Source organism: Peromyscus eremicus, unplaced genomic scaffold, assembly GCF_949786415.1.
Source record: "Peromyscus eremicus unplaced genomic scaffold, PerEre_H2_v1 PerEre#2#unplaced_72, whole genome shotgun sequence".
NCBI lineage: Eukaryota > Metazoa > Chordata > Mammalia > Rodentia > Cricetidae > Peromyscus > Peromyscus eremicus.
Genome location: NW_026734313.1, coordinates 288,842 through 313,516, shown reverse-complemented (window position 1 = coordinate 313,516; position 24,675 = coordinate 288,842). Strand labels below are relative to the sequence as shown.

General features: G+C 52.8%; 3 protein-coding genes and 1 long non-coding RNA gene across 8 annotated transcripts; 2 read left to right on the top strand and 2 right to left on the bottom strand.

Moving 5' to 3' along the window:
- The first annotated feature begins 124 nt into the window (after window positions 1–124).
- LOC131901387 (uncharacterized) lies at window positions 125–6,738 on the top strand. Of its 2 annotated transcripts, none has more exons than XR_009376511.1 (3): window positions 125–454; window positions 1,739–1,985; window positions 6,263–6,738. It is a non-coding gene; the product is annotated as an uncharacterized LOC131901387 (long non-coding RNA). The 2 variants fall into 2 exon arrangements; XR_009376512.1 differs by having other exon boundaries at window positions 125–549.
- U2af2 (U2 small nuclear RNA auxiliary factor 2) lies at window positions 551–19,040 on the bottom strand. 2 transcript variants are annotated; one of them, XM_059252568.1, is made up of 12 exons: window positions 18,857–19,040; window positions 14,141–14,276; window positions 13,429–13,473; window positions 13,048–13,151; window positions 12,551–12,702; window positions 11,188–11,304; window positions 10,163–10,301; window positions 6,063–6,142; window positions 5,866–5,988; window positions 5,476–5,574; window positions 4,998–5,246; window positions 551–1,304 (listed from the first exon to the last, which is right to left on the bottom strand). In XM_059252568.1, exons 1-12 carry the CDS (start codon window positions 18,903–18,905, stop codon window positions 1,170–1,172), a joined length of 1,428 nt encoding a protein of 475 aa, XP_059108551.1. In that variant the 5' UTR covers window positions 18,906–19,040; the 3' UTR covers window positions 551–1,169. The 2 variants fall into 2 exon arrangements, with proteins under 2 accessions (XP_059108551.1, XP_059108552.1); XM_059252569.1 differs by having other exon boundaries at window positions 5,488–5,574.
- On the top strand, window positions 18,904–20,489 carry LOC131901328 (uncharacterized). Its single transcript, XM_059252515.1, has 3 exons — window positions 18,904–19,016; window positions 19,098–19,242; window positions 19,342–20,489. The coding sequence occupies exons 1-3, from the start codon at window positions 18,904–18,906 to the stop codon at window positions 19,924–19,926; spliced, it is 843 nt and encodes a 280-aa protein (XP_059108498.1). The 3' UTR covers window positions 19,927–20,489.
- A 189-nt stretch (window positions 20,490–20,678) lies between these two features.
- On the bottom strand, window positions 20,679–24,406 carry Ccdc106 (coiled-coil domain containing 106). Of its 3 annotated transcripts, XM_059252567.1 has the most exons (6): window positions 24,164–24,405; window positions 23,455–23,625; window positions 23,215–23,319; window positions 22,953–23,129; window positions 21,550–21,762; window positions 20,679–21,012 (listed from the first exon to the last, which is right to left on the bottom strand). In XM_059252567.1, the coding sequence occupies exons 2-6, from the start codon at window positions 23,483–23,485 to the stop codon at window positions 20,696–20,698; spliced, it is 843 nt and encodes a 280-aa protein (XP_059108550.1). In that variant the 5' UTR covers window positions 23,486–23,625; window positions 24,164–24,405; the 3' UTR covers window positions 20,679–20,695. The 3 variants fall into 3 exon arrangements, with proteins under 3 accessions (XP_059108550.1, XP_059108549.1, XP_059108548.1); XM_059252566.1 differs by lacking the exon at window positions 23,215–23,319 and having other exon boundaries at window positions 23,455–23,528; window positions 24,164–24,406; XM_059252565.1 differs by lacking the exon at window positions 23,215–23,319.
- Window positions 24,407–24,675: the final 269 nt, after the last annotated feature.

The window sequence follows — 24,675 nt, the reverse complement described above, 5'->3', positions numbered from 1 at the left end:
ACTCACACCGGGCTCCCGGGGGTCATGACGGTCAGCCCCCTGCCCCCGCTCGGCCTCGGTGTCGCGGAGCGCGCGCCGGGCTGCGGGAAGCAGAGGTGCGCACGGGCGCACGCACAGACGCACAGACGCACGGAGGGCCGCACGGCGACGGCCCCGCCGCCCCGGCGCCCGGGAGGGGCGCGGAGAGCCGGGCGGGGGGAGGGGAGCCGCCGAGCGGACGGGAAGCAACCGAAGGTGGCGACGGACCGGAAGCGGAAGTGACCCCGCGCGCCCCGCCCTCTGCACCTCGCCCGGCAGCCTCTACTTCCGCGACCAAACCCTCCCGGCATCACTTCCGGCGCACGGGACTGCGTCTGTGCACCCTTACGTCACTTCCGCATCAACACACTCAGCTGTAAAGACGCGGGAAGCATCCGAGCTACCACCCGAGCCCTGCACGCTGGGCGCCCACAAGGTACTCAGGCCAGCCTCCCTCCTTCGGTACCACCCTCCACACCCACGACCGAAAGAGAAGGGCGGACACACTGGACACAGAAGGGGCTCCATAAAGTAAAATACAACAAAATGTTTAATGAGCAAATTCGTATTAGCAAATATGAAACTGCCACAGAGAGGAGGAGCGGGACGGAGACCACGGGTTGAGGGTCAGGATAAGACTAAAGAGAAGAACCAACTACTTAAGAAACCAGGGTGGAGAACAGGGAGGACCAGAAGCCAGAGGACGGGAGCTGTGGTCCTGCAAAGGGAGGGCAGGGCACTGAGGGCCAGACAACAAAATTCAAAATAGTTTGGCCATAAAATATAAACACGCTATGTTCCTACCGTGGGGAAAGGGAGGAGGAAAGGGTGTAAGGGATAAGAGGAGGCGTTTGGGACGGGGCTGTGGGGGTCCTACCCGCCCTGCTGTGCACACAGTCCCATCCCAGCCCCTTCCCTCTGTGTCTGTGTGGGTGCATGTGTCTGTGTGGGCCTGTGTGCACTTGCCCAGTCCCCTTCCTGCCCTAGCCCCCCGCCCCCCGCCCCCCTTAATTGCTGCCATTCCAGTTGCTGCCGGCTGTCATTCGGCTGTCACTCCTCTGCCCATCATCTTCAGAGAGGGGAGAAAGGAGGGGGGGACAGGTGGGGGAAAGTCCCCAGCCGGCCCTGCCCCCACCCTCCCCCAGCCACCTCTACCAGAAGTCCCGGCGGTGGTAAGAGTCAGGGTCACAGTATTTTGTGACCACCACTCTGTTGGCGAACTTGCGGCCGGTTAGGCCCTGCATGGCTTTCTGGCAGTCAAACACAGAGGTGAACTCCACAAAGATCTGTAGGAAGAAGAGGCAGATCTGTGAACAAGGCTGGCTCCCAGCAACTAGTCAGCATAAGTCCAGAATCAGCACAGGAAATGAGAGAACACTTCACCACTGTGAAAAGACCTTCAGTTCAGTTAGAGGATGTTCACCCAAACATTCTCTGAACCCAGGACAGCAAAGAACAGAGACATCACAGGAATGGAGAAAAACAGGCAGGCCTGAGTCACCTGGGTACACTGGGCAGGTGGCCAGAGGCAAGATCCCAGAGGAGAAGGGTCACTTCTCTATCAGGCATTCCACAGGGTGCTCCCCAAGCCTGGTAACAGCCACGCTGTCCCACACAGTGGATAAGGAAAGCTCAGAAATTAGGTTCCAAGTCCAAACTGAATTAAAGCACTTGAACCTTCATCTATTCATGCCACTAATCTTGTCCTACCTGCTTACAGGACATGAATACAGGAAGCTACTCTAACATGGAAGACCCAACAACTACTGCCCTACTTCAACAAACAACCAGCTTGACTTTGAAGGGAGACAGAGTGGGGATACAAGATAAAACTGATAGGAGAAACTGCGGGGCCAAAAGCTTGCTATACAACTCTGACATCCTGAGTTCAAGCCCCTCAACCACTTTCGGAAAGACCTGACTTCTCTCCTGAAAGTTGTCCCATGTTTGCACAAATACAAAAGTGGGTGAGTTAAAAATCTGTTTAAAAGAAGCCGGGCATAGTAGTGCACGCCTTTAATCCCAGGACTCAGGAGGCAGAGGCAGGCGGATCTCTGTGAGTTCAAGGCCAGCCTGGGCTATAGAGCAAGTTCCAAGACAGGCTCCAAAGCTACAGAGAAACCCTGGGGGGGGGGGGGGGGGGTCTGTTTAAAACAAACAAACAGCAACCAAATTTGGGGTTTGGACCTTACTGAAACAAGACATTCCAGAGACAGAACAAAACTTGGGTAGATTAGACACCAAGAAATGAATGAAGGCTGTTTTGCTGTACTAACAGCATTCTTTGGGGGTTTTTTAAACTGAGGTCACAAGACTGGATCTCAACTGGGGACAGAACATGTCCCCAGGAGATAATGAGCAATGTTTGTTGTCACAAAGAGGATGTAGCACCTACCTATAGATGGCCAAACCCCAAAACACTTACCTATTCAAAAATGTCAACAATTGAGAAATATAGCTAGATTTCTAACATGAACTCTGAGACATGCTTTAAGCACTGTATAAGCCAGGAGTAAGGATACACACCTGCTATCCCAGCACCAGGGAGGCTAAGGCAGGATCACAGGCCCAAGGCCAGCCTGGGCTACCCAAGACCCGATCTCAGAGCAGAAACAAAGCCACTCCCAGAAATATTGATAAGACCTGGGTGATAAATACTAAAAATAGCCACATTAGCCTCTTATTTTCTTTCCTTTTTTTTTTTTTTTTTTTTTTGAGACAGGGTTTCTCTGTGTAGCTAGGGCTGTCCTGGAACTCACTCTGTAGACCAGGCTAGCCTCGAACTCACAGAGATCCACCTGCCTCTGCCTCATGTGCCATCACCACCTAGATCCTCTCTTAGGTATTTTTAAAAGACCCATAAACAACAAAAATAAGGTGGATATGGTAGTGTATGCTTCTAGTGCCAAAGCCTGAGAGTTCGATGCCAGCCAGCCTAGGCAACATAGCAAAACCCTGTCTCAAATATGAAAAATCCATTTAAAAAAAAAAAAGGCAGCTGCTCAAGAAGCCAATCTCTCCATTCACCCCTTCTCCTGTATTTACTCGATCCCACTTAAGTCAGGCTTCCATAAGATACAAATGGTGACACAGAAAGCAGGGAGGAGGTCATCTTCCTCCTGACTCCTGTACCCCCAGCCCACCCTGCACACCTCTGCTGTATTCACAAGGTACATTTGGAACCTGCCCAGCCTCCCCTTAGGAATTCGCACACTTGCTTCTATCAACCCCCACCCTCTTGGAGTCCCCATCTGTCCAGCTAACTGCTTCCTAGCAGTCTCTATTAGGGTCTCAATGTAAGTGACCTCAAAGGTGGCTGGCCCAGTCTGTTGTTGCCCTCCACCTCACCTGACACTCTTAGTCTCTTGGGCCTTTCTCCCTCTCCATCTCCACAAACCCATACCAATCACCAAGATATGGACAGTTAAAGGCTCAAGCCTCCCAAACCCATCCATTTCTTTCATCCCCTATTACAGCCAACACCACACCACTCATGGACACCAATGGTTTCTGAATGTCATTGAGCAATTTCACCACTTCAAATTTTATGGGAGATACAAACAACTATTTATCACTAGATGATAACACTTTACAGGACTGTATGCAGTATGTCCTTCACTATAAAACACATCAATCCTCCTGCACAGGAACATACTTTAAAGCAGATCAGCATCTCTCAGGTTAATACGAGATATTTCATAGATCACCTGACTCATGCCTGGGCCCTCTCCATACATTTACCAAACTAGTAGGCATCACATCAGCCTTTCTCTCTCCTCTAGGGAAAAGCCCTAGGCTTCTTCCTCAAGTTCATAAGGCCCTCTCCCCAGTCCTTCCTGCAAAGTTGGCTCTCTCTCACAACCCTACTCATGCTCCTTTTGACCACACCAAGGCTGAACATCCTGGCCTCTCACCCATTCACACCTGCCTGCCATACAGCAATCAGCTCTACAGGGACATAGCAAGTCCCTACTTTTGGTCTGGCGGTGGTAGCACAGGCCTTTAATCCCAGCACTCAGGAGGCAGAGGCAGGCAGATCTCTGAGTTTGGGGCCAGCTTGGTCTACAGAGAGAGTTCCAGGAAAGCCAAGGCTACAGAGAAACCCTGTCTTTGGGGGCGGGGGGGGGGGGGGGGGGGGAGTTCCTACCTTGAATATACCCACCATCAACCATACACACAGCAATACTACCTGAAGTCTCTTTCTGTCCATCCGCTTAGGACAGACTTGCCTAGCAAGATAACCTCACCTCACTGAAACTCACTTCCACCTTTCAACTAGTACCTACCTATCTAAAACCAGAACCTGGGTCTGTGGATGTGACTCAGTAGTAAAGCACTCACCTAGCTAGTATAGGAAAGGCCCTGGACCCCATCTCCAGTACCAGAAAGAAAATTAAGGAATCAGACAACTTTGATTCCCAGCCTTCCTGCTACTGCCCAACAAAACAGTGTACCCAGCTGTTTGTGGTCAAGAGCTCTCTGTTCACAACCAAATATAGCAGAGTAAGAATACCGCCAACCCTCAGCAGCACCTTCCAGGCAGACATGCAAAGCTTATCTAAACCTAGCACAGTGCAGAGGTGTTAACTCCGTGGCCTCTGAAATCAAGACCACAGACATGTGATGCCTAGCTGTGTGGCTTGTCACATTTGTGCCACATTCTATGAAGGGGTTCTGGAGCCACTGACAAGAACAGACATAGCTTCAGGGAGTACCTGGCACCTGAGACATGTAAGTAATGACTGTATATGGCATCTTTCTCTTCATCTACAAGGAAGGCAAAGCCACTTGCAAAAGTATCCCATAAGGAACAGAAAAAATAGATAGGGTGAGACCAAATTCTTGCTATAGGCCCCAAGCTCCCAGAAAGCTTTGATCCTCTCTGGAGCCCCTGCATCACTCTTGGCCAGAACTGGAGGGATACTGAGAGATGCAGAGGGTGGTAAGGGTGGCACACAAAACAAAGAAAGCACCCTGACCTTTCCACAGCCAGGCACCTCGACGCCGTCCACGGGCCGGGGAATCTCAATGGACTTGACCAGCCCATACTTGCTGCACTCATCTCGTACGTCCTCTACAATCTCCTCATACTCCTCATCGTCCAGCAGCTCCTCGGGCAGCACCATGTTCATGAGGCACAGGACCTCAGTCGGGTGACCGCCCATTTGCACCTGAGAGCTCATCAGGCCGGGCACTTGAAGGGTCACAGGTGTCTGATTGATAGTACTCTGTGGGGTCAGGGAGAACAGAAAAGTCACAAAATGGCTCAGACTAGCCTCCCTCCATTCAAGCCTGTGCCTCTCACACCCAACTAGGGGGGACCATTCCTCTACTTAAACACTTATGAACCCACTGCCCAAATCCCCTCCCATGAAAACTGGGACCGAACTTAAGAAAACCTTCCCATCCAACCCTTCCCACCCCCAGGGTCCCTCTAGCCAATGGAAGATGACGTGCCGGGAGGCTCACCAGCGTGGCATTCTTGGCTCCTACACTCGCCCTCTGGACAAGCAGCTTCTTGTCCCCTAGCTGCATCCCATTCAGCCCCGCAATGGCCTATGGTCAGAGGACGAAGGGTGGAAGGGGTGCGGGAGAGGCACAGGTCAGCAACCAGGGGACCCAGCACTTCCCCCAAAGAACCAGGCATTGATGGCGAAAGAGTGGAAGGCGGCAAAGGGCGTTTAGTTTGGAAAGAGGCAAAACCAAGGGAAAAGGAGTGAGTCCCCACAAGCCCTTGCTTCAGACTAACCACCTCCCACCCTAGCCTGAGGAGAAGAGACCTAGGCTTAGAAACAAAGCCAAGTTAAGAAGGGCAAATGGAGCAAGCAGCTAGCGCTCAGGGCTCACCTGATCTGTAACGTTGATGTCCACGTACTCACAGAAGGCATAGCCCTTGGAGAGCCCTGTGGCACTGTCCTTGACCAGGTTGAAGGCCTTCAGGGGCCCAAAGGACGTCAGCAGTTCTTTCACCTGCAGGAGGCCAACAATCCATCAGGGTTTGGTCAGACTGAGAGGGGTGGCTAGCAAGGGAGCAGAGGACTTACCTGGTCATCATTCAGGTAGTTGGGCAAGCCCCCGATGAACAGTTTGTGGGCCGAGTCTGGGACTACAGTGGACACAACTCCTAAAGACAGAATGTATAAAGACTTCAACTCCAGTATACAGTCATTTATTTCCCAACGTCCAAGGAGAAACGGGGAGTGGTGACATACACGCTTGTCTTTCTCTCTTTGTTTTTTTTTAGGAGCTGAGGACCAAACCCAGGGCCTTCTACTACTGAGCTAAATCCCCGACCCACCCCCCACGCTTGTCTTTCAACACTTAGAAGGCTAAGGCAGGAGGCTCAGTCTCAAAAAAAAGTATACAGTAAGCCCCTTCACAAGTCCTATCCTAACTAAGATACCTATCAATAAAGGTGGGAGAGAGGAAACCACACTATACATGTACTTCCTACACCATACACCCCCACATTCTGACAAGTACACGAGCATAGAACACCAACAACTGAACGTGAAAGATGTCCTAAGATCTGACAACCACTCGGAACTCTCACTCAGATGCTCAGTCCTTTGCCTTCAGGGTCCTGCAGGGGTGGCCTGTTTCCAAGGCAGTGTGACAAGGAGCTGAGAGGCTGCTGAAAATCACACAACAGGCCTCAGTGCTAGCTGCCACTTCAGTGGTGACTAGTGGCCAACTCTGGGAAGCTGTGTTCAGGATCCATTAAAGATCCAATATAACCTACACGGTGCTATCAGCTGAGGGAGTTTTACTTGCCTGCTCTACTCAACTCTGGGCCATGTGGATTAAGTGCTGGCCTGACAGTTCTGTGAGGCACCATGCAAGCCTCACCAATATTACCACTTAATTCTCAGAGCCGTCATCAGGCCCCAGCATCAATCCAGCCTGACTCCTCAGTTCAAAAGTCCCACTATGTAGCCTCCCCGTTTTCTGCCCTCCCCCAACTAAGTTCAGCAGTCCATCCCAATCTATGAGAGGGTAAGATATTAAATGGACATACCCTAGAACCTCAGCCACTGTGCCCTATCCATCTTCCAGGCTATCATTTGCCCCATTATAACACTTTAGCTCCAGAGAACTGCAGGCATCAACCCAGATACTTCTAACCACCAGAGCTGTAACCCAGTAGTAGAGTCATACAGACCACAACAGACCTACTTCAAGTGCCACCATGACAGGCAGAAGCATTGAGAACCAGGGCATATCCAGCGCTGCCATTGGCCAGGAACAACTACTTTAAAAACCTACCATCTGGAGCTGGAGAGATGGCTCAACAGTTAAGAACTTCTTGTTCTTGCAATGGACGCAGGTTCGGTTTACCAGCACCCGCATGATGGCTCACAACCATCCATAACTCCTGTTCTAGGGATCCGACTCACTCTTCTGACCTCCTTGGGCACCAGGCATGCATACGGTACACAGACATATGTAGGTAGAAACACTCATACACATGAAATGAAACTTAAAAAAAAAACTAAATCTATCTCATCAAAATTCCCAGGTCTAATTCAAAAGGAGTAAAGTCCTAAGGGTAGGAAAAGGTGCCTTTCAAAGGCAGCTCAGTAGCTTGGCTCTTCATCACGCTCTGACAAGTAAGCAGTAAGGCAGGTCATGGCAGCAGCTGGACCCCAAGACCAATCTGGTAATCATTGTGCCGTATCTCCAAGGCAGCCCAAGGCAAGACCAAAGCTAGGTGCCCTGAGTTCAATTCTTTGCTGTCTACACCCACAGAAACAGGGAGAACACCACACTACACAAAGGGACATACACAAGCACACTGAACCACTTAATTCCAGGGACACAAGGTGCCAACACTGGTGACTAAGAGGAGGTTCACTTCTGTGGAAATGCAGCTCAGGCTTCCACTCCAGGTGATAGCAATATAAAGTTACCAGCGCACACTCTCACTAGAGAGGATGTCAGCCTTCCAATTTACAAATTGTTTTTTAACCCAATGATCAAGGTATCTATTAGATTTCATCACATGTTTTCTTCTTTAGTCTATGTAGTGACATTTGTTTTCCTCCTTTGGAAATTCAGAAGATAGGGGACATAAAGGCAGAATTCCACTTGCTGCTGCCTTCTCCAAAGTGGTAATGAGGTGCCAAATCACAGGCAGAGCTGGAAAGCCAAACCTCTTCAGGTAGGCACCTCCCAAAGACTATCGTTTAATCACAGCAGACTCCCTGTGGAAGAGGCTTGCCACTTAGCAGCATGACCCAAAGCACCTGTGCCTGCACTTACACGTTACTGCACAAAGGTTAACACAAGAGGACAGAGAAAAGCTGAGCATAGACTCCAGGGCCAACCTGTGCAGCCCAGGATACCTATGAATTTAATGACCATGAACAAAAAAATTCACCACCATTCCCGGCTTTCCTCCTCTGTGAAATGACATCCACCTTCTACAGAGGATGTCATATCAAACTGTGATTAACACTTAACAGAGGCAGGTGTCGTGTGGCACATACTTGTGATCCCAACACTGGAGGCGAGGAGGCAAGGAGTGGAATTGGGAGACCAGTCTGCGGTACAGTTATACCATATACCAAAAAACTCTACAGCCAGGCCTCCTGGTACAAGACTGTAATCCCAACTACGCAGGAGGCTGATGCAGAAAGACCTCCCTCAAGACTCTGCCTCAAAACACTAGTAAAAAGGTCGAGGATATCGTCCAGTGGCAGACTACTTAACATGTACAAAGGTCCTAAGTACAATTTTTAGCACAATGATGGTAACACTAATAAAAACAGGTAACATAAAAGGCCTGACTGTGTGCCAAATTTATTTGTAAACACAAGCAGTAGGCCACAGCTGACTCCAAGTCATAATTTGCGACTGAAGGCTAAAGCAGATCCAGGGACAGGCAGCACCTGTATACGACACAGTAAGACCAGCAGGTGGCCTACTATGTAATTAAAGAGCAATTCAAACAGTGAATGTAGTGGCAAGAGGTAGAAACAAGATGTTCTATAGCTTCATCTGAGAGGTGTAGCCAGTTATCGAGCAAGCTGGACCTAGTGGCACAGTAATAATCCCAATTACTCAAGCAGCTAGGGGCAGGAAGCTCCCAAGCTCCAGGCCTGTCTAGGCAAACTTAGTGAGACCCTCTCTCAAGAACTTAAAGGGGCCTCGGATTCACGTCAGAGACCTTGGGTTCAATCCTCGGTACCACAGTGAATCTTCTTCAAGCAGTACATTGAAGAGCATGTTAGTTTTAGACCTAAATGTGTAAAGAGTGGAAAGAGGCACTGACCTCACCAGAACTTACTGTGAAAATGTATTTGGTAGTCAGGGCCCTGACCCCAAGACCTCCACTACCAGCAATTTTTCCCTGCTCTAAAGTGAAGGGGGGACTTGGCCCCAGTGGGCATCCTCCAATGCTGAGCATCAGCCAGCAGGACCCCCAATTCTGAAAGTCCCCATCAGCCTCAGACCTGGGCCTCATTCACTTAGCCAGAACCCCAACACCATGGCTTCCTACAGCCCAGCAGGACAAAAACAAGTTACACATCTCCACTTATACCTCACCTCATCTGCCAAGTGCTAGCTCAGCAAACTACAGCCTGCAGGATGACACACATGCAGGGCCTTTTAAATTCTGAAAGATTAATGCAGAACATTCAAAATCTACTTTTCTCAATGACCCTGTCTGCAGGTTTCACATTGTGACCTACCAATCAGAGGTGATAGTAAATACAACTAGAGGAAATAGCCCAGAACACATGCCAGACAGACATGGAATCAGTGAGCACTGACACCCTAGGACCACACACCAGGACCATGCAGAGGTCTGTTGATATGCACCTGTAGGTACATACATACACACCAAGGCCTGAAACTCCAGGACCAAGGGACCAAGGCAGAAACAATGCCCAGACTGCAAGTGCCACACTCCCAACACCTCTGGTCTGGACCTGGCTGACATTTACAGGCCGTGTATTCCCAGATCACAGCTCACCACCTCAGAGGCCCAGGATGCATGCTAAGCTAGAAGAATATCCACAGGGTCCAAATCACACACACTATCTCCAAGCAGCTCTAGCTGGGCTAAGTACAGGAATCTGGGTGGAGGGAATAGTGAATCCAATCCCCCCACCTCCCACCCCAACAAATTCCCACTCACCAGGCACATAAACAGAAGGGTTCTCTGACATGCCAGGCAGCGGCTGGTAGTCATGAGGCCTTCGAATCTTCAATGACTGGCCCTGGAAGATGATGCCATCAAAGGCCATGGCCTGGGTCGTCTCATCCACTGAACGGAACTGAAGGAGAAAGAATAACAGTAGAATTAACAGGTAGGCAGGGACTAGATTAGACCAGCCCCCAGAACCCAAGACTGTAACTTTCCTCCCACTTGTATAAACAAATATCATACACCAAACCCTGGACTGGCCAATGGGCTAACATAAACAAATATCATACACCAAACCCTGGACTGGCCAATGGGCTAACAGTCACGAGATTGCTTCTAGAAGCTCCCATTCTAGAAAGTAAATATCCTGGCACCCCACAGATATGAAAGCAAGCACAGAGTCCTAAGCTCTGACAGACAGTGCTGGAAAGGGACCAACTGCTGAGAGAAGCCAGCATGGGAAGTCAGGTCAACTGAGTTGGTGGCAATGACAGCCCAGGCTTTCTGATGAAGCGACATTTAAGCTGAAGTCTCCAACAGTACAAATCAAAGTAGACTCTGATGGGCAAGTGCAGACTGAGAAGGAACACTCAAAAACCTCAGCAGCCTAGCTCACTCCAGCACCTCCACTGTGTTTTATGAGTATGGCCCCAGAGTTGAAAGCTAGGTCTTCATAGACAATAGGAGAGTAACTGCCTTCAAAGGTGACTTAGAAACAAACATCTGGAGTGAACTGCTTCAGCCTAAGCCGCAAAGAGAAAAAAGCACATTGTGTCCTCTTCAAGACCAGTGTAGCCTAAACAGAGTGGACTGGGCCAGAACAGTCTGCAGAAACCAACAAAGCAAGCAGGGCCCAAACAGGCCTCCCAGGCGAGAGAGAACACAGAAGGCCTAAGAAGGAGGGGACTGCAGAGCTCCTACAGCAGCCAAATGGAAAACGGGTGGCAGAGAAAGCAGTCAGAGTGGGCAGCACAGACCAGCCCCACTATCCCTCACCCCATCACTGGAAAGCTCACCTCCAAAAAGGCAAAATTCTTGTCTTGATTTATCTGCACAGCCAAGACTGGGTTGCCAGGGGCCTGCGTCAACCCCCCCAAGCGCATCTGGGCGTTGAAGAAGTCCATCATAGCTTCCTGCAGAGGGAATAGGAGACAGGGGAGGGCGGGGAGGGAGGTGGAGAGAGGAGGGGAAGGGTGAGAGAGGGAGACACAGAGGGGTTTGGGGGTAAGGGGAGAGGAATGAGGGGAGGGAGAAGGGGGGAAGGGACAGTGGAATATGGGTCAGGGTATAGAGGTCAATAGTAGGAACAAATGCAGGAGGAGAAGGAGGAAACAGGAGACAGGAGCAAACGGGCCAGACAGGACAGGCGTGAGGGGAGCCATGGAGTCCAAACATGAGGAGGACGAGGAGGAGGAGGAGGAGAAGTTATTCAAGAGAAGATGGAAGAACATGACAGCAAGAAAAAGAAAAGCACGAGGATGGCGGCACAGAAGAAACACCCGGTGCAGACAAGGCAGGGAAGGAAGAAGAGCAACAGGCAAGAGGAGAAAGACAAGCAAAGGGACAGACAGGAAGGGAGCCCAGAGAGGCGGAGCACGGAGCAGAGTGCAGGGACAGGAGGGACGGAGGAGCAGGGGAGGAAGGGGCAGGGCGGGAGGGAGGGGAGGAGAAAAGAGTGATGTGGAGGGACCTGGCCCTGGAGTCCGGGGGCTGGTTTATCAAATGTAGCAAAGTGCAGGTTGAGAAAGTCAGAATGGACCTTACTTGCCTTCGACGATGGTAGCAAACTTTTTGTTGCTACGAGGGATCTCAGCCCCACAATATTTCACTTTAAAGAGAAATGGAAACAACTCTTTGATCTCGGGATTCTCAGGGAGTGCCACGGGAAGGGGTGGGGAGAGGGATGGGGGAGAGGAGCGGTAGGGGAAGGTGGGGGAGGTCAGGGCTATCAAAAATAAAAGAACAGCGACCATGGGAGGGATGTGTGGGAAAAGGATGTGGATAGACGGCAGAAAAGGAGAGCATGTCAGAAAAACTGCAGGGACGTGCGTCTGTGTGTATGTGTGTCGAGTCTCCCTCTCTGTCTCTCTCCAACACGTAGGTACAATATGTAGGTAGGTACGTTATGTGTGTGTTTGATCCCTGGGTTGCTGGAGGAGGTTGGGGAAAGGGAGACGGGAGAGGGGAAGAGGAGGGAGGGAGGGGCCACCCCCAGCCCGGCCCCTGGCTGGCTCAACTCCATCCGTCCGTCTGGGAGGGGGCCGGGGGGTCTTGCAGGAACAGAGTCTGACCCGTGCAGGTTGGGGAAAGGGAATGGAGGGAGGGGAGGAACAGGGTGGGGGTACAGGGGAGAGGGCAGGGGTAGGAGGAGGGCAGTACCTCAGTGATGCCAAAAGGGATGTTGCCCACGTAGAGGCGCCTGGCCTGTCTGGTCATCTGGCTCCCAACCACAGGCACCGGCGTTGGGGTCACAGCCAGACCATCAGGAGTCATGGTGGGGAGAAGGGCAGTGGCTGGAATCTGACCCGCAGCTTCAAGATGGGTATAAACAGAGTAAAACCCCATTAGAGCAACCCTAAAACCAGGACCACTCAGCATACACTGACCTCACCCACCCACCCTCTCGCCCACTTCATTTAGAAGCTCTTCAATCAGCCAAGCCAACTCAGCAGCAGGGCCCCAAGCTAAGAAGCCTGGTTTCCTAAGGGCCCAGTGTGGAAGACTTAATTCCTCCTCCAGCAGGGCTACTCTGAGCAGGTGCCAGAAGCCCTTGGGTGAGATCCTTCAGTCTCACCAAGGACACACACACAACTAATGGAAGAGATGTCCCAATTTTAACCTCTACAATAGCCTGTGAGGAAGTGGGGGAGGCCTACCTTGCATGGCCTTGTACTGCATTGGGGTGATGTGCTCAAAGCCAGGTGGTGGTACGTCCCAGTATTTACGCACCTTCTTCTTCTTCTCATGGCGGGGAGAACGACTGGGGAAGGGGGAAGGGAAAGTGGGGCAGGGTAACCTCAGTCCGACCAACACTGGGCCTGCAAGACCCTGCCAGGAGCACCTCCCAGCCCTCCACACCCTCCCACATAGGCTCCACTCTCTCCAGGAGGGAGAGCTGGGCCTGGGCCTGGGCGGGACACAGGCAGATGACACTCCTCCCCAGTGCTCGGGCCAGGGTGGGGATACAAGGCAGGCAAGATGCACAGGTGAGGAAGGGGAGTGGACATGGGGCAGAAGGGGCAGGAAGAGAAGCTCACATCAGTCCACCGTGTTCCTCTTTAGCGCCTCTGGTCAAAGGTTTGCTGGGGGGTGGGAGGGAAAGGTATGGGGAGGAGTGACTGGGGACCTTCGTCTTCCCAACACAATATACCCACCCAAGGTCACTGAACCCCAGGACTGAGGCAGGACCGAGGAGAACAGGCAGCATGCAGGTCCCCTCGGCCCTGCCAACCACCCCCCAACCCTACAACTCCCAGGAAAGAGGAAGTAAGGAGAAGGAGCAGGAAGAAGCTATGTCATTCTATGGAGAAACTGAGGTAAGGAAGGAGACTCTTCAGAGATCCCACACTTCCTTACCTAGGAGCAACAGAGAGAAGGAGGGAAACCCAGAAGGAAAGATGACTGAATAACTAGACCAACAGCCCTGAGCTGGAAATTAAAGCCCAGGCTTCAACTATTACCCTACCCTAGAACTCCTAGGAAGCAGGGAAGACAACCCCAAACAGAATCAGAGCCAGAAAAAACAACTGGGTCCTCAAAGACAGGGACAGGGTTACCCTAAGAAAGGGAAAAAGAAAAAACCTCATTCCCTATCCCCAGGAACTACTGCCCCCAGCAACCCACTGGTACTGCCAAGAGACTCAAACCCCAGAAACAGGGAAAACCAAGTTCAAGGCAGAACAAGCAGCACCCATACAGAGAACAGCCACACAGACCCAGGCTCTGACAGAGGTCCCAGAGTTCTAGTACCTTCTCCTTCGCCTGTCCCGAGAGGCACTGCGCTGGTCCCGGTTACGCCGATCTCGGCTCCGGCTCCTGCGCTTACGGTCCCGGCTTCGAGAGCGGCTGTGGCTACGCTTCCGATGCCGGTTCTCCTTGTCCCGTTCTGGGGCAAGTGTGAGAAGAGATGGGATGAGTGGAGAGAAAGTGCAGGCCCAGCCCACCCTGCGTGCTGGTGGCTATGCCAAGACCCGGGGAGGCCACCCCCCCAGGGGAGGGCTTTAACGGGGGGAGACAACAGGCTTCCTGGGTCCACACCCGAGTCCCCAAGGACTCTGAAGGGACCAAAGGGACAGGGCCTGGAAATGCCCCCGGGGTGTAAGATACCTGAAGATGCTCAAGAGGAGCGGAGGAGCCAGAGAAGACAGAGGAGGCTGGCTCCTGGTCCCCCTCGAGGGCTGAGGGGCCTGACCCCAGGGTCGTCCCTGAGAGGGGCAGGGCTAGAGGCTGGGGAATCAAGAGACCCAATGATGTTTTCCTGAAGAAACTCAGCAACCCCTCAGGAAAAACCTCTGCAACCAGCTGGCACCCACAGTCCCACCATAAGGCCCCAAGGGTCAGGTGCCAGGCAGGATCTAGTAACCCTAAGAAGTGAGGAAACTCAACTCCATCCCTTCCCAACCAGGTGAATAATGTAAGAGCAAGCACCCTCTGAAAAGGAGGACTTCTTTCTGAATGTACAGAAAGTAAGGAAAAGATGCCTCTCCAGTACTTGAACTGGTGGTCCAGAGCAGCCTCATCCAAAACCACCAGACCCTCCCTGCCTCACTCCCTCAAAGCCAAAGGCAGGATAGGCTAGACAGAATAAGGACTTGTGTCTTCACTAATATCTATTCTGCTTCTTAGCCTCTTTGCCTCAGAGACTATGGCTACTAACAGAGAACAGCCTTGCAAGAAAAACTACAGAACCTTAAGAGGGCAAAGGCGGGCAGATGGATGGATCTCTTCGACTTCGAGGCCAGCCTAGTCTACACAGAGCTCCAGGCCTGCTGGACCTACAGAAACACAACTATATAACCTCAATTCTGGAGACTGGCCCTTCAAGGTAGAAGCTAAGCCAGGATCACTTCAATGTACTTCCTTAATTCCAAGGTACCACTGATTTCTCAACCATCAAGTCTACACAAACACATACACACAAAGCCAGGAGTAAGGAGGCACATTAATATTCCCAGCATGTGGAAGGCTGAGACAGGAAGATAAAAAGAATTGGAGGCTACTAAGTTAAAGGAGACCCTGTGACAAAAACAAATTCGAAAATTGTAACAGGTGTATCCTAAAAGTACTGACTTCTAAGACGAGCAGTAGGAAAAAGCAATGAAAAAGATCTCAAAGTAGATTTTAAACTCATCACACGTTTCTATTATGTATTTTTCTGATGCAAGAAGTAGCGAAATTTGAAATCTATTTTAACTCCATTAGCTACTAATACTGAGAAAAGCAGCCGGGCGGTGGTGGCGCACGCCTTTAATCCCAGCACTCGGGAGGCAGAGCCAGGCGGATCTCTGTGAGTTTGAGGCCAGCCTGGGCTACCAAGCGAGTTCCAGGAAAGGCGCAAAGCCACACAGAGAAACCCTGTCTCGAAAAACCAAAACCAAAACCAAAAAAAAAAAAAAAAAAAAAAAAAAATACTGAGAAAAGCACACAGGAAAGAAAACATAATCTCAAGATGCTTCTATCAGAAACTACACAGACAGGATACTTTCACTTGCATTTAATTATCACTGTTGGATAAACTTTGGAAAAACTAGAAGTTCATATAGCAGACAAAAGGAAACTGAGGCATGAGGAGACCGTGACTTGCTCAAAGCCCAACAGCTAGGAAACAATGAAGCCCCAACTCAAATTGCAATGCCAGTAAGTTAGACACCAGGCTGCATTGAGGATCAGGCAGAACACTCACTTCAGAGTCTGGGCACAACTACTAATGACAAAGGATTTTATTATTTGCATTCACACACGCAAAAAAATAAGAAACCTATCAATGAAGAATTAGACACAGGCAAGCAATGGAATATTGGGATAGGCACAGCGCCAGGCAGCTCTGGCTCCACACCTGAAGTGGCACCACTTATAAATAAATCTCAAATGTCTTTCCTGCAGCTAAGCCTCAAAGACCAGCAAAGAACTCCAGAGAGGAAGCAGTGACAACACTGGGTGCCTAGAGCAGAGACAGGGAAACTCCCTGTAGACTTAGGGGGCTGAAATGGGCTGAAGCTGAGAAATACAGGGAGGCTGGGTCAGAGACAAATACCCACAGGCAGGGTGACAAGTTGGCAGAATTTTCTTCCAGCAAGGCAAGAGCCTTCCACATAATGACGCTGGCCAGTTGAGAAAATGGAATTTCATTTGCTCAAAATGCTATACTATACTACAGTTGTCTTACGTACAAAGCTCCAACAGTCAACCCTTCGGTGCCAGGTCTCAGGCCCTGTTTCCAACACCAGCAGGGACACTCTGGAACGACAACTCATCTACCACAGCCTTCAAGGCCAGCTAAACCAGCTCCACTCGCAGCACAGTGCAACTGGCTTTGCAGTCAGAGCTCTAAAGTAACGCAGGATCTTAGCTTTAACATCCAGTTTTCTCTTCCTTGAATGAAGGTCACATCTACACCACTCAGGTCTCCTGAGGTCTTACAGGAGTAACACTGGACATCCACTTTGCCCACCATTCTATAACTCCAACACCAGGTCTACCTGAGCAAAGATCACCTGTCTTCACAGTAACAAATATGGCTAGTTAAGCATTTATTGTAATCCAAGCCACATACTATATGTACGCACTGCTCCATTTAATCTCAGCTCCAGCTTTCGACTAAATAATGCCTGGAGCTTTATTCTTTTTTAAAGGAAAAATAAAAACTTTATGAGTCTCAGTTTTTTGCCCGATCAACAAGAAATTTTGTCCTCAGAAGCCTGTTACAAATGACTCATTTAAGAAATCTATTTAAGCCGGGCGGTGGTGGCGCACGCCTTTAATCCCAGCACTCGGGAGGCAGAGCCAGGTGGAGCTCTGTGAGTTCGAGGCCAGCCTGGTCTCCAAAGTGAGTTCCAGGAAAGGCGCAAAGCTACACAGAGAAACCCTGTCTCGAAAAACAAAAAAAACAAAAAAAACAAAAAAAAAAAATCTACTTAAGCCAGGAGGTGGTGGCGTACGCCTTTAATCCCAGCACTCGGGAGGCAAAGGCAGGTGGATCTCTGTCAGCCTGATCTACTCAGAGTTCAAAGACAGCCAGGACTGTCTTCCCCCTGCCTTGGGGGTTAAAAAAATTAGTTTGTTATTAACAAATTGCCATGCCTTGACACATGGTAAGCCCTGAGTTTAATTACAACTATAATCAATGTATACCACAGTTACTAATCTCAAAAACCCAGTAACTATACAGTGATAGTCAGCAAACAGGAGACAGATACAAAGGTATTAGAGCATCATTATCTACAAACAGCAAATGCAGGTATCTGAACTCAGGTACATTCAATTCCTACGCAGTAGACTACTCAAAGAAAACACACCAATGGCACTCAGAAAAATTACTTTTTCCACGTACACTGTTTCAGGTACTCTCTTCTCAATTCTAGCTTCAATTCAAAGAATTCTGAATGTCTCATCCAGTCCTGTAAACTCCAACCAGGAACAAAAGGCAGCTTGAGCATCAATCCTCAAGACACTTAAGCCCTTCTTCAGTCTCAAACCAAAATAGAGAAGGTTGTAGGCATGTCTTACAAGAACCCTTTCCTCTGAATCCCTAAACTTATCAGCACCGACACAGCCTGTCTTTCTGATCCAAATTCATAGTACAAGATCCTACCTTGGAGTACCTGCATCCACTAATCCATTAATGTCAATTAGGCCAGCTCCCTCTTTCTCATTTTGTTGACTATTTTACCTCCACGGTGAGATTGCGTCTAAGTACCCGAGTTTGAAATGATACAGGACTTGGGGTTTGCCTAAAATCAGGGATATGGAAGACACTCTCAGAAATTGTCAGCCTCCAAAAACCCCAAGGCATACATGATTTGTGTATGATGGACACAAAGAATGCAGTGGCTTCCCCGACTTTGGCGGGCAAACAGGTGTCGGACACATTTATATATAAGGCGCCGTGTGGCTGCTGGGACAGAAATATTCTGGCGGGAAAGCTCCAGAGAAATCGAAAAAATATGTAACAGGCTCGAAATCTGCAAGCACCGGGAGATTGCAGCGCCAGTCCACGTGAAGGAAAGGGGGGGGAGGGAATGCCTCACCACCGCCATTTTGGAAACAAAGGGGGCGTGGAGAAAGGAAAAGTACGCCCGACCGGAAGCGGAAGTGCCAAGGCAGCAAAAGAAAAAGACTGGATTAAGAGACCTAAATTCATCTCTTTCTCAAATAAAAGAGAAAAACATAAAAACCAAAAAACCCTCACGTAGAAGAATGCGGCGTGCTCTCAACGCGCCAACGCGACGCAACGCGCCGCCTCCGCCGGGACCACGTGGGCGCGGGATAGTCCTGCGCGCACGCGCCCTGAGCCTTGCCCGCGGCCCCTTCCCTCTGCTGGGAGAAGGGGAGGTCACGTGGACGAGGCGCGCGGGCACGGATGGGGGGGGTTAAATCATGCGGCCCCAGGGAGGGGAACGAGAGGGAGGAATGGCGGAGGGGCACGGAGCGAAGCAAGAAGCCACCCCACAGCCCCGGCGCCCTCACCTTGTTTGTTCTCGTTGAGCTGCCGCTCGAACTCGTCGAAGTCCGACATGCTTAGGCGGCCGCGTAGGGCCCTGTGCAGCTCTCGCCTCGCCTTGCCGCCCGCCCGCTCCGGCTACTTCCGCCGCTGGCTCCGGCTACTTCCGGCCCCCGCCGGCACTCCGTCGCCTACCTAATCAAGCCCCCAAGCCCCGCCCCGCCCCGACTCCACCCCCTCGTCCCGCCCGCCCCGCCCCCCCTCGAGCCGCCCCGAGCCCGGCTCCGAAGCCAGTCGGCTATTCTCGGCCGTAGACCGAGGAGTCTGCAGGCGGCGGCGGCGGCGGCGGCGGCGGCGGCGGCTGCCCTCGAAATCACCCAATGCGAGAATTTTGCAGGCCGCCCAAGTTTCGGTAACTTTTCGGAGACTAGTGTCTCAACGTTCGGAGGATTCCGTGGGCCCTCGCGTTCCCTACGCCAGCCCCTCCTAAAGGTTCGGGTTTTTCCTACAGCTCAAACCGTCTCAGCCTCTGGCTTCCTCTGAAGGTTCGCCCCACCCCTCACTGGCCCTGTCCAAGCAGTCGGTCTCTTCCAACAATCCTAACCGTCCAGACCTTCGGCTCTTTCCGAAGGTTTCCAGCGCTCGCTCACGGCCCCTCAAGAGATTAAGCCCGATTCTAATCTTCGGCTCTTTCCGGAGGCTCCACGGGGTCACTCCGCCCCTTCCGGAGACTTTCGTTCCCTTCCGCCACCGCTTCGGGAAGGCCTCAAGCACAAGGGAAAACTTCGGCTTTTTCCGCCGTTGCTTCGGCTCCTTTCGGCTCCCAGAACCAAAGAGGGAGGGAGTACAGATGAGAGGTGGGTCAGGGAGCTACAGGAGAGGGGCGGGGTCTCACTCCCGGCGCCTGGCTCTCTCGGTGAGGAGAACGGAAGAAAGGCCGACCTCGCGGAAGGCCAGAGAAGGTGTGCGGGACAATAGCAGCCAGTGGGGGCAAAGGGTGCTCGAGGCCTCTGCGGAGGGTTTTTTTAAGCGCGGCTTGGGGCGCCTGCGCAAGACGATTAAGGAGGCGGCGAGAGGAGTTTCTGCGCCTGCGTAGCGGTCCGTCTGAGGCTCGTTTTCTCAGCGCCCGGGAGGATCCGCCGGTCTAAATCCACATTGCGCATGCGCGGGGCTCCCCCCCACACCCCCTCCTGTAGGTACTAACTCCGGGACCGTTAAACTAGACTGCGCTCTCCCGGTTGCCTTGGCGATCGCGTTAACTTTCCCACCCCCGCTCCTACCTACCGCGCAAGCGCAGGACGTGCCCCCTCCGGGACCGCAGTCTCCGACCCCTGGCCGGCGGGCAGAAATGAGTCCAGGCAGCGCCCCCTGGCACCTCCCCTAGGCAGGCTCTGCTGAAGGTCATGGGCTCGGTGCCCCAGTCGGCTTCCTTCCTAGTTCCTCTGGGAAGAAGTGGCTGCTCCCCTTCCCCGCTTCTGCCTCCTGGGGATAATTACACCCTGTCCTCCCCAACCTCTCTAGAGGCTGCAGCCTGAGCGCCCCCGTCCCGGTCTCCGTGGCGACGGCCTCCCCCTCCCGCCCGGCCCCTTTCTAGGAAGACCTGGGCCCCAATTTATTGAAAATGTTCATGTCTCTTTAATTTAAATTCTCTGGATAATGCTCTGTCTTCATGTAAGATGCAGATGGGCTACTCCTGGCTAGGGGGCCGAGCTGGCCGCCCTTGCTGGGTGGAATGGAGATGGCGTGGGCGGCCGAGGGGCAGGGCCCAGTGCTCGGGAAGGGCGGCCGGTGGCCCCGGGGGTGCGGGGACCCCGGCCTTGCCAGCGGTCTGCGGGGCGGGGAGGCGTGCGTCGGAGGCGGCGGCATCACCGCTTGAAGCGGTAGGTGATGGGCAAGAGGAGCTTGCTCTTTTTGAGAGCCTGCACCTTCTTGAGAGTCTCGTCGTCCAGCGCCAGGAAGCAGCGGCGGGAGTACTCCAGCAGGCGCTCCTTGGATGGGTCGAACTCTCCCACCTCAGCCAGCTTTTCGGGAGCCACAATGAGCAGCTCCGCGATGGGCGTGGTCAGCGCCACCGTGTTCCGGTCCACACGGTGGTGCTCAAAGGCTCGAGACATGCTCTTGAGCTTCTGGAAGGTGCCCAGGATCTTCTTGTAGCGGCAGAGGACCCCATCAGCGTCCTTCACTGCAGGCCAGACGGACAGAAAGAGGAGAACGGGGAAAGACAGCCATGTGGGGACCCAGGGAGAAACAGGAGGGCAGGCATGAGGAGGGAAGGTGGGGTGAAAGGCACACACGTTAGAAAGCAAATGAAAGCAAGCGGGGAGAAAATCAAGGAAGTTGAGGAGCCCGATACAGGAAGAGAAGGGAAAATAAAACGGGAACTAGGACAGACGAGAGTAAGACGTGGAGATTCTGGGACCAGGGAGAAATTGAAGAAGGCAGGCCCGGACACCAGAGTAAAGGAGAGGCTGTACGGACTGGGGAAGGCTAACACCTGTGAGATGGGCCCAGAGGCCTCCTTTCCGAGGAGGAAACGGGACTGACTCTGCTGCTTGGTGTAAGCCGAAATTTGAAATTAACTCAGGACCACACAGAAGGGCTGGGAGATGGGGCCGAGTCTGGTTGTTTTGTATATGGGTAAGTTGGGGCATCGCTGCAGAACTCACACTTCAGTACCGGGTGGACACCCCTCAACAGGCCATCACATGTACCCACTCACCCCGCTGCCTCTCTCGAGCCTTGGGCTTCCCAAATCGCCGCCGGCCAGTGCTTCCCTTCGCCTTCTGCCTCTTCCTTTCACTGGCACTGCCCTCTTCGGACGCCCCGCTGAAGGAGGAGGCTGCTGACTCAGGGTCTGAAGCTTCTCCCCCAAGCCCAGCCCGGCTGTCCCCATCAGCCCTCCGTGGCCCAGGCTTCATCCGGCAGTGGTCCTCTGAGAAGAGACAAAAATGAACTGTGACACAATGTCCTATCACTGCCCTGAAGGGGGAGGGGAAAAAATGGACCTGGAGGCTAGGTCTTCGGGATGGGGACAGGGTGAAGCCCCAGGGATGAATGGCTTAGAGCTAGCTAGGGTTCAAGGAACTCACTGGGCTCTGTGATTATGTGGGGTTTCTGTAGGGGAAACATATCGGGGGCCTCCAGAGAGTAGTCAAAATCCCAGAGGCAGGCAAGGCTCTGGGTGAGAGGGTTGGATATCAGAGTTCAGTTTGGGTGTTGGAGAAGGCTAACTACCTTTCCCTGAACAGGGAGCCAGCCAACCGAGGCTCAGACGCAGCATCTTCCAAAGGAGGGACTCCTGAAGAGGACTGAAGTCAGTACTCTGGAGTCACCCAGGATAGAGCTCTCAATGTAGGGAGAGGGGACACACGTGATGCCATCCCAAGGCTGGGTCCCCAGGAACTGAGAGCCCTTAGTCCCTTTGCTGGGGCTTTTGACATCATCACCAGCTAGAAAGCCTGCCAGCAGCTCAGCTGGATACAGAGGTTCTGTCTGGCCTGAATAAAGGTTAAGTTCTCCAAGACCTGAGCTAAAGATCTAGGGAAGGGCAGACGGCACAGGTTAATCAGGAGGGCTGACCCTGCCATGCTGTTGGTCATAAATTAGCACAAGGCAGAGTGGTGGAATCTGCCATGACCCTGTGGCAGAGTTGAGGGGACAACTGAGACCCCCACACACACTCTGAGGAATAAAAACCATTAGTTAGCCAAGGCATACAGAAGGGTGGTGGGAAGACAGACCACTGATTTGTTATTCCAGGGCACCTCTGATGATGGAATGTATGATTCAGAAGTCCTGGGGTGTGAGCAGGGCCCCTCTGAGGAATCCAGCGGACTATGGTGGCATCCTGGCAGGACAAGGGACATTTCCCCTAAGGTGAGGAACCTGGGCTGGAAATCCAGACTGGGTTACGCCATGTGCTTGAGGCTAGTGGGTTAGGGACAGTCTATGACAGGGTAGGAAATGAGTCTTTGACACCACGGAGGAAATGGCTGGGTGGGAAGACCCTAAAATAGGCATGGTTCTTAGTGGAAGGATGGCAAGTCCCCATCAGGTCAGCCCAACAGTGGGCTTTGAATCCTGCGGGTCCTGGGGGAACGAACGGTGTGCCCCCACCCCCACCTGCATCCATCCGGGCTGAGGAAATGAATTTGTCCAGCTGACACCGCAGGAAGTCCCTCTCCTCCTCCAGGTCCTCAATGCGCTTCTGCAACCAGGAGTTCCTCTCCAGGGCCATGTGCAGCTGGGCCTTGACGCTGTTCATCAGGGCCAGGGTCGGGGAGGTGGCCTCTGGAGGCTCTAGGAACAACAGCAGGGGGTCATGCCCCAGGATGAGGCAGTGCCCCACCTGAGTCCAGTCCCTCCACGCCCGTTCTCAGCTCACCCTCAAAATTTCTCTGAGAGGGACTCAGACTGTAGAAGATCTGTGAGTCTAAGTGGGGTGCCTCTTCGAAGGGGATGGAGATCTCAAAGGTCTCTTCGTCCTTCACTGGAGAGAGGCCAGTGCAGGTCACCCCAGAAGCGGCCTGGCCCTTTCAGACCACCCCCAACCATAACTGCCCCGTGGATAGAGGGAACCAGAATGTCGGCCCAAGGATGAGGAAAGGGTCCCCAAGTGCCTCACTTGTCCGCCTACGGTTGCTTCGGTCATTCATAGCGAGGCTTCCAGCAGACCCAGCAGCTGAGCCCTCAGGGGCACTGGACAGAAACAGGTCACCAAATGTAATCAGCTCCTGGAGAGGTGGAGTACCTGTTCCTCTGGAGTTGGGAGGGATCACCGGCCTGGAGCCATGGTCTGAGGGAGGAAAGAACCCATACTCCTGGACAGAGACACTGAGGTTTCCAAATCGTGTACCCAGAGCGAGGGGGCCTCGGCGAGAGGACTCTTGGTTGTGAAGGAGCTCGACCCTTAGATTCTTTGGCTCTTCATGGGGTCAACACCACAGAGACACTTTGGCCTGAATAGGAAGGGCCCTCATCATGGGCCATCTCCGGACCCAAAGCCATAAATGGAAGGGAGAAACCACCCCTAACTTCCACGCATGGGGTGGGGGGTCCATCCTGCAAGCGTCCCCCTGTCCCAGCCGCCCATTCCTCCTGCACTCGTGCGGACTAGCAGAGCCCCTCCCCCGAAGTGGGGGCTGGGCGCGTGCGTAGTGCGGGGGAGGTCACGCGTGGGGATGCGCCCCCGCCCTTTGTCCCACAAGTGGGAGGGGGTGACCGTGGCAAAAGGTCCCAGAAAGGGCAACCAGCATGGGAGTGGCGACCGTGGGCACCATTCCCCGCCCCTGGGTGCTCAGGGTACAAGGGGCCGGGGCCCCGCTCTCACCCACCCGCGCAAGGACTCCAGCCCAGGGACCGACGGTGGTGGCGGCGCCCATGCCCAGCGTTGGGGAGCGTCTGCAAAGTGTCGCGGAGAAGCGCCCACCCAGCCGTAAGCGGGCGCAGCGGCAGAGGAGGGGGAGTCTCGGAGGTGAGTGACGGAGCGTGCCGAGACGCAGGCACTTGCGGGATCCGGCCTGCCAGGCCTGGCGCGCCTCTTCTCGGAGCCCAGGTGAGGCCCACCGTTTGCGCGGAGGTCGGGGCCGCACTTGCGCGATAGCCCCTTGCAACCTACCCACCCCCACTCCCCCTCCCTTCCCAGAGCCCAGGCAGGGATCCTCATGAAATTCTCATCCTGCACAGCTGACAACAGGGGTCCTCCGGGTGAGTGGCTGTGTGCCCGGTGGGCCAAGAAAAGTCAGAAGGCACGAGGCAGCAAGGAAGATTGAGGCGAAACTTGAGTCCCCTTTTAATGATCCCTGAGGAGCTGGCGCACACACACCTCTGGTCCTATACGCCTCAG